We start from the raw sequence: 7,893 nt of genomic DNA on the forward strand, positions 1-7,893 counted from the left end.
AGAGAGAGAGAGAGAGAGAGAGAGAGAGAGGCTGTGGTGTTGACAACAGGCTGTACATCTGTGCTGTTGGTGACTGTGGGGCTGTGTTTGTCATGTTTATCAGGAGCTGAACCTGAGGTGTGCGGGGGCAGCTTCCAGTTTATGTGTTGGCCAGTATTTGACAGAGATGTGTGTTCACTCTAGGTAGAGGGAAAATGACTCCTTAGCATTAGGTGTCACTTGGGTTTAGGGGTAGTGATTTATACCAGAAGGCTACCCTTTCCAGTTGGAAATTCTGCTCTTGGCAGCAGCCAGTCTCTCCCCCACTGTCTGTACCTGCATTTCCTCATCAGGAGAATATATAGGTCTCAGTACCCATCCGTGGCTTTTAGTTCTATCTGCAACCAATGAAAAGGCATATCTGTCTACACCTGTCTACCATTACACCTACTGCTACCGCCTACAGCAACTGAGGACCATATCTCCTGACCCCACCCCAAGCCTCAGAGCCAAGAAAGGGAAGACACTAATAATGGACAAAGGACAAGAGGCTCCCAGGCAGCCCCTACACCCTGGCTTACCAGAACAGGACTGAGAGATTCTTTTCCTGTGCTGGATATCCACTCTTTCCATTAGCTTCCTTTCTCCACCAGGCTGGTTTAATTCCAGCCCCTGGTCTCCCCTCATGCCCCCCTCCTACCCCCAGCAGCTGGTTCCTGTTTGCTTTCCCAGATCAGTTGAGCTTAGAGCTTCCTGAAGGATGGATGCCCAGGTGGCTTTGTTTGCCAGCTCAGTACCATCCCTTTCACCTCCTCCACATTCACAGATTTGACATTCAGGGAATAGGCGGGGCAGGGGCATCAACCTCAGACCTATACCCCCAAATTGCCTGGAGACCTCACAAGGATCTCATCATAACAGTTTCCACTGTGGCCCCCACTGAGGCAACCATCTCATATGGGGGGATCTCTGACATACAAACCCCAGAAGTCCAAAGGCCTTATCCGCATCTCCACCCCATTCTACTCCGTCTACCCCACCCCATGATTGTAAGAAAACACTCATTCCACATCAACCCTTAGATCCATAAGAAACCTCTAGGCTTCTGTAAGACTCTCACATTTCACCTGAGTTCCTGCTTACATCTCCATCTCAGGAAAGGTCACAGCCCCTAAATAAAGTCCCACTCCACTTAGCCGTACTTCTCTGTACTTTCGGGCAGTTTTGAGGTGCTGGTGGCTAAGGTCCTCTCCCCAGAGTAGTCTGATACCAACCTCTTCCCCTCATTTCACAGGGAAATTACCCAGGGCCTTCTGGGCTGAAAATGCAAATTCTGTGTGTGCCCTCACCCACCCCAGTCCCACGGGCAGCCTCTCCTGTGCAGCCTGGTTCCTCTTGTCCCCACCCTAGTCCAGGTCTGGAACAGGCTGGTGAGCTCCTTCCCCGGGGCTGTACAAGCCTTGTCTCCCAGGAGACAGAGATAACTCAGTTCATTGTGCAGATGGGGGAGCCCCACCCCCAGAGACCCATTATCCCACCATCTTCTCTGTCCCTCGCTAAGGCTGGAGAACAGATAGACTCCCCTATCCAGAGAGGTGAGAGGCAGCTTTCACCGTGCACTCGCCTAGACACATGGGCAGCTGCTACTAGACTCTTCTAGGATGTCAGGGAGAGGACATGTGCACACAGGTCCACAGCCAAGTGTGGGTAGAGTCATCCTCGGTAACAGGTACATAGGCGAGATCCCACCAACTTGATCCGTTAGCTGCCCTGTCTCGGGTCTCAACAGACACCTCATTGGTGAAGAGACATTTGTCCAGTCCCTTATATCATGTGCCAAGCACTGGGGAGGGCTCACACTGGAGCACACCCTCATGAGCGTTGACAGGCACACATGGCCCCCTGTGGCATCACTCGGTTAGGTACTGGAGGTTAGGAGGGCTCTGGAGCCCAGCTCAGCTGTTTAAAAGTGGGGCTGAGTCTCCGCTTTATCTTTGCATTTTCTCCTCTGTAAAATGGGAATCATCGTCATGACTCCAGTGAAGATTTAAATGTATGTAAAACACAGAACTACCCATGCAATATACACACCACACAACAAATGGTAGCAGTTACTGTTGGTATATTTTCAGGTTATGGATGCCTTCGTCTGGGGGGTTCTCCCCACTTCCTCTGGGATGGGGTGGGGTTGGACTGGGAGGGGTCAAGGCAGAAAGCACAGCCCTGGGATCCTCAGCCTCTCTTTCTAACCTGATCCTGCATCCTGGCTTCCCAGGAGAGCACTTAGCATAGACCATCTTTCACTTATGGCCCCTCTGCCTCCCAGAAGCCACTCTGCCACTCAAGTTTGACAGGGTCAGGGGAGGTGTTCCAAAGTTCCCCTCTTCTTCTCAGGCCTAAGGTGTCAAGAAGCAAACAAACAAAGATGGAGGGGTAGGGCTGAAGATCCACCTTCTGGTTCCTCTGATTTTCATGGCTTCATAAGTGGCCTCTGCCTGCCCTCACCCCACCCCATCTGCTGCTTGGGTTGTTGTTGTTGTTGTTTTTAAAAACCTGTAAACTAAGCTGGTTGTTGGAGGGGGCCTCTCAGCCATGCCTGCCTTTGACCCTATCATGTCTGAGGAAGGCTCTTTTCCCTCCCCAGCCTGCTCCTGGCTTGCCCCACCTGCCCTGCCTCCAGCTAGCTACCCACCTGGCCTAGGCAGAGAGTGAGGGGGCGAGCTGCCCTGTCTCCATGGGGATTAATCTCCAAGAAGGTCACTGAGGCCCTGGTACTACCCTGGCTGCACAGGGATTAGCACCTGGATGTGAGCCCCCACTCCCCTGTCTCTCCATTCTCACACAGACCCTGAGAGGCCTCCCGGGAGCCCAGAGGTTCCAAGGCTGAGCCAGATGCTCCCCAGTGGGTGGGGGCGGGGCAGCTACTCAGCAGTGACCTGATGGGAAAGATGGAGTCAAACCAGCCTCTGTCCAGGGACTGCCGGTGTGAGCCCTGTTCCTTCCCATCTTCTGGCTTCTTATGGGAGGAGAGTGTTCACTGGAGTTTGCCATCTGTAGCCCCCCTCTATCCTTCCTTGGGGTCGGTTCCCCACCCCACTTTCTTCTCCCTCCACCACTCGTCTGTGCACTGGATCTCTAACTCCCATCTCCTGTTCTTTCACAAGATGCCCCCCCAACCCCCCCCCCCGCAACTGCCATCTCTCTCCTCCTCCTCCTCCTCCTCTCTCTCTCTCTCTCTCTCTCTCTCTCTCTCTGTGTGTGTGTGTGTGTGTGTGTGTGTGTGTGTGTGTGGTTTCTCTCTCTGATTGTCTCTGCCTCCAGTTCCCCTAGGTCTTGCCTCCACTGTCTGCTTGCTCTGTTGCTTCCCCTGCCCTTCCCAGAGTGGCTCCCCTCTGCTCTATACCTGACTAGGCTCTGAGCTACACTATCTACCTTTGGCCCCTGTTCTAGACCTCTCTTTCTCAGCCTTCCCTTTGGCCTTTTCTCCTCTTCGGTCCCCCAGCCCCCACCTCTTCCCCCAGGGCAGCACTTAGCTGATCGTCCTTTCCCTCTTCCCTCCCTACCCCCCCCCCCAAAACCTGTTCCCTCCCCTTACCAGGAGTGCTGACAGGGAAGACAGGAAGCAGGCTCTGGCTTGGAGCAGGAAGGGGGAGGGGCAGCCCGCACACCAGCTGCTCAGTACCCCCCTTCTGTCCCAGCACCTGCAGGCTTGCCAGGCGCCTCCAGACTCCACCTCAGCCTGACGGGGAGTGGGGGAGGAGGGACCCAGAAGAGAGGCCAGATGCCCCTTGATGGCCTGCAAAAGTGAATCTTGGAAGTGGTTAGAGGGTGGGGATGTGGGGAAAGAGGCTTGAAGAAGGGTTACCAGACCAAATCTTCAGCCCACTGCATGGTCCCTCTATTGCCACCCTACTTCAAAGGGCTGCTTTTGTATGTTCTGGGACCATTCCAAGGACAGACTTCAGTTGTGCAGACTCAGGATCTGAACCCCACAAGGTGTGCTACCTCCATGCTGTGTCTGGGGAACTGGGAGGTGAGCTGTCAAAGACACAGGAAAGGAGATCCAGCTAACTGGCTCCATGCCAGCAAGGGCAAAGGGGAAAAGATGGTTCCACAGAGAGAACCTGGTCGTGGAGGCCAGGATGTGGGCTATACATCTCCATCTGAGGACACCTGGACCTAGTCTAGCCTTGGGACTAGTTCTGTCAAGAACCTACCGTTTCCTCATCAGAACCACTGCAAACATTCCTCAGGCGCTCAGCAGATCCAGTGGGACCTCCTGGCAACTAGGGGTTGGGTAGTAGAGCATATGTGGGCGATGGGACAAGACAGCAGTTCTAGGAAAATTTGGTTTATGATCACACTGTCTCCCTGGCATTGCCTCTGTCTTGGTGTGTGGGTTACTGCTCTCCTCCATTTCTTCTTTATCCTAATGGGAAACCAGCCAGGGGCTCCTTGCTGCTGTATGAGAGTCTTTGTCACCATACATTGTCATGAGGGGGCATGGAAGGCACCTGGAATCACAGGACAGCCTCACTCAACCCTGGCCTAACCTTCCTGCTGGGTCTTGTATGGAGCTCTTGGTTTGAGCTCCTCTGCCAGAGTGTAAGAAAATCCCTTTCTGCAAGCCAGGTCACAGCATTTAAAGTAACTGAGATGGGGGTGACCCATTCCAGATCTAGGCTGTGGCTAGTGATCCATGGCCAAACGAACTCTGGCTGAGCTGTGTGCTACCTAGACCTAGTCTAGCCCGTCTGACTGGGCTGCAGAGAATTCAAGATCAGGGGGTTTTGAGGAAGGTGGTGAGCTCTTTCCTGTGCCTGAAGACCCTGTTTGTCCTTTTTGCTGTCTGCTGATCTCAGATATGGTTGGACTGGAACACGGACCCGAGAGGAGGTGGAAGTGAAATTTTCGGTGGCAGTGGAAAGAGTCTGAGAGGTGGAGTGGATTTGAGTCTGCCCAGAAGACCTCAGCTCACCGCTCCCAGATTTTCCCACACTGCACAACCCTGACACTGTGAGGTTAAAGGGTTAAAGGGACTAGGCAGAGTGGCTAGGGGTCCAGAGACCAGAATAAAGAGATTAGTGGAGGCCCTAACTATTGTGAGAAAGGCGGCTGACTTTGCAAATGGGAGAACCAAGACTTTTTGATAACACTCCCCCAAGGCCACAGAATTCTCTGGGACAGAGCAGGACTAGAATCGCAGTTTCCACCCCCAGGAGGGGATCTGTTCCAGACCTCAGCCCATTGCGGCCATCCCGCTGGAGCCTGCTCAGCCCGCATTACCCTGCAGCGAGCCATGCCTGGCAGCTCAGAGTCTGCGGGCAGGACAGGCGGGGCCTGATGGGAACCGGTTGTCTCCCCCTTGGGGGGACCGTGCTCAGTCTCTGCGACCCATATGGTGGCGGTGGCGTCGGCGGGCCGGTGTTTGCATGGCGATCTGGCCGGCCCCAAGGCTGATGCTGAGAAGCCGCCCCTGCCTCACGCGAGCCGAACGAACAAAACGCTCAGGTCCGGTTTGTGCGAGGGGCTCGTCGCGGGGCCGGAGCGGAAGACCCGGGGCCGGGCGGCAGTCGTCGGCGGTGTCTGATGGATGAGCTTCCTCGAGTGCACAGCGCTCCCGCTAGCCGCCGCTCTCACCTGAGCACCGCGGTGGCTGACACGTCGGCGGCAGTGGCGGACGCCACAGGTGCACACCTGGCCGGCCCCTCCCTCCCGGGCCACCCGCCACAGCGTTTCTGCCCCTCCGCCCAAACCAGCCAGGCTTGGCTTCGTCCCCAGCCCACGCCCCGAAGCTTGTGCCGGAGCCAGGACTCAGAGCACTCTTATACTGCCAGTTCAGTCCCCGCCCCTGCTCTCTCTCTCTCTCTCTCTCTCTCTCTCTCTCTCTCTCTCTCTCTCTCACACACACACACACACACACACACACACACACACACCTGTCCGGGAGCCCGTTTGCTCGGGGCAAATATTGACTCATGGAGGCGGAGCACCCCCCCCCACTTCGCTCAGAGGCCTTGGCAGCGGGTAGGGGGGGTGAGGGAGGGAGGGAAGGGACAGGGGTGCAGGGGAGGGTACCGGGACCAGGAGCGCCTCTGGAACAACACCAGATGTCACTTTTCCACCCACCTGGCTCTGAGCTCAGAGAGGAGCAGAAGACAGAGGCTGCCCAGAAGGGCTTAGGGAGAAAACAGAGGCGGACCTCCTAGCGAAGGCGGAACATCTCTGGGTCTCAGGAGTGGTTTGCAATGGCGGTTATTTAGTAACACCCGTAGCCCACCAAACCTTCTCTTCGAAAAGTACCCAGATCGTAAATCTGGCCTCTGCGGTGTACCTCATTTTTTTTTTTTAAATGTTTGTTCGTTTTGAGACAGGGTTTCCTTTTGTAGCTATTATGTCCTACAACTAGATCTGTAGACCAGGCTGGACTCACAGAGATACGCTTGCCTCTGCCTCCCAAGTGCTGAGATTAAAGGCTTGCTTGCTTGTGCCACCACCGCCCAGCTTCATTTTAACCTCTTAGCATACATAGTTCAGGGAACCAGGTTGGCCCTGGAAGTGCTGGTGAACACATGTGGGAAGATTCTATCTCCATGGTTACCTATTTAGCCCACCAGGCCTAGGAATCCTCTTTTTTTGTTTGTTTGTTTTGGTTTTGGTTTTTTGGTTTTTTGTTTTGTTTTGTCAACCAAGTTACACTGTTGCAACGATCAGCTATGCCTCTCCTGAAGCGCCCTCCACTGGCCAGACTAAGAACAACACCTCACTGCAAGTAAGAAGAACTCTTGCCTGTTGAGGGGAAATGTACCCTCCCATTTCTAAATAGATGGGTCTCTGTGGTCCACATCAAAAACTCTCACCTTCCACATATCTCAACATACTTCTTTCTCCAGGCAGGAGGAAATAAAAGCCAGGTAGATTGGCGTGTGGAACTAGATGGTTTACTTGCAGAACAGTAAGAAAAAAAGGGACCAGGGGCAATTTAGGGAGTCATGTTAGAGGGGCTGGATGCTGACACCAGCAAACAGTCAGGATGCTGTATCCCAGAGCAGAGCACTTCCCCTTGTGACATCTGCAAGAGGTTGTCTGTCCTGTAAAAGAGAAAGGGTGAGGCTTTCAGTCACATCTGAATGCCTCTCCTGGCTTGCACTCCTCCAACTAATGAGGCTAAGCCCAAGCCCCTGACCTGTGCATGCTGACTGGTGGTAGGGCAATGATGCGGGGCCTCGAAGTGAGCACTACCTCTCCACGGCTTGCCTCTACCAGGATATTCTGAATCATGTTCTCCAGTATTGCTTCCTGCAGGTTGGCAAAAGCTGGTAGCCTGGGAGGAGAGCGTTGCTCTTGTTATCAAGGTTACAGACCTGCAAGCCACCTCTCACCTAGCAGTGCTCGAGTGTGCTGTGCAGTGGGCTTTGCACAGATTTCCCACGGGAAGCCCTGCTTCTGGTGGCAACACTCTGCGACAGGGGTGGCGGCGGGGGGAGGGGGTGCGGGGTTGGGGGAGGCACATCCTGTTGCAATTTCACAGATGCTACTTGTGTGGCTAAGTTCAAACCTAGGTGAGGTAGTTGCAATCCCAGAGCTGGGTTTGGAGGATGGTAGGAGGAGAGGATGCACAAGAGGCTATGTGGGGCCAAGGAATCCCAAAAGGACAGAATGCAACCCCACCCCACCTCGGCAAAGAGGCCCCAGAAAACTGTGGTATCAGAAGAAGTGGTACTTGTTCTCTGGTCCTAATTGTCCACTGGAGAGACTTTGAACACAACCACTCCATGCCCGGTAGTGCTGGCTGGCAAACGCTATCAATCAGGTATCACACACTACACAAAGCTGGGTTCTGCTCTTCTGAAAATCTTTCCACCCGAATCTTACACTACACCAAGAACTTGGGCCAGCCTCAGTGTCAGCTTC

General features: G+C 54.3%; 1 protein-coding gene across 1 annotated transcript in view; it reads right to left on the reverse strand.

The window, feature by feature from the left end:
• Positions 1 to 6,907: 6,907 nt before the first annotated feature.
• Positions 6,908 to 7,893, reverse strand: part of Cfap65 (cilia and flagella associated protein 65) — a 34,329-nt gene continuing 33,343 nt past the window's right edge. Inside the window, exons 31-32 of the mRNA XM_021163944.1 lie at positions 7,166 to 7,303; positions 6,908 to 7,070 (exon numbers count right to left, since the gene is read on the reverse strand). Of these exons, the coding sequence (XP_021019603.1) occupies positions 6,962 to 7,070; positions 7,166 to 7,303 (247 nt within the window). The 3' untranslated portion in view covers positions 6,908 to 6,961. The remainder of the gene's footprint in view (positions 7,071 to 7,165; positions 7,304 to 7,893) is intronic.

The sequence above is a fragment of the Mus caroli genome, chromosome 1 (genome assembly GCF_900094665.2).
Source record: "Mus caroli chromosome 1, CAROLI_EIJ_v1.1, whole genome shotgun sequence".
Classification (NCBI taxonomy): domain Eukaryota; kingdom Metazoa; phylum Chordata; class Mammalia; order Rodentia; family Muridae; genus Mus; species Mus caroli.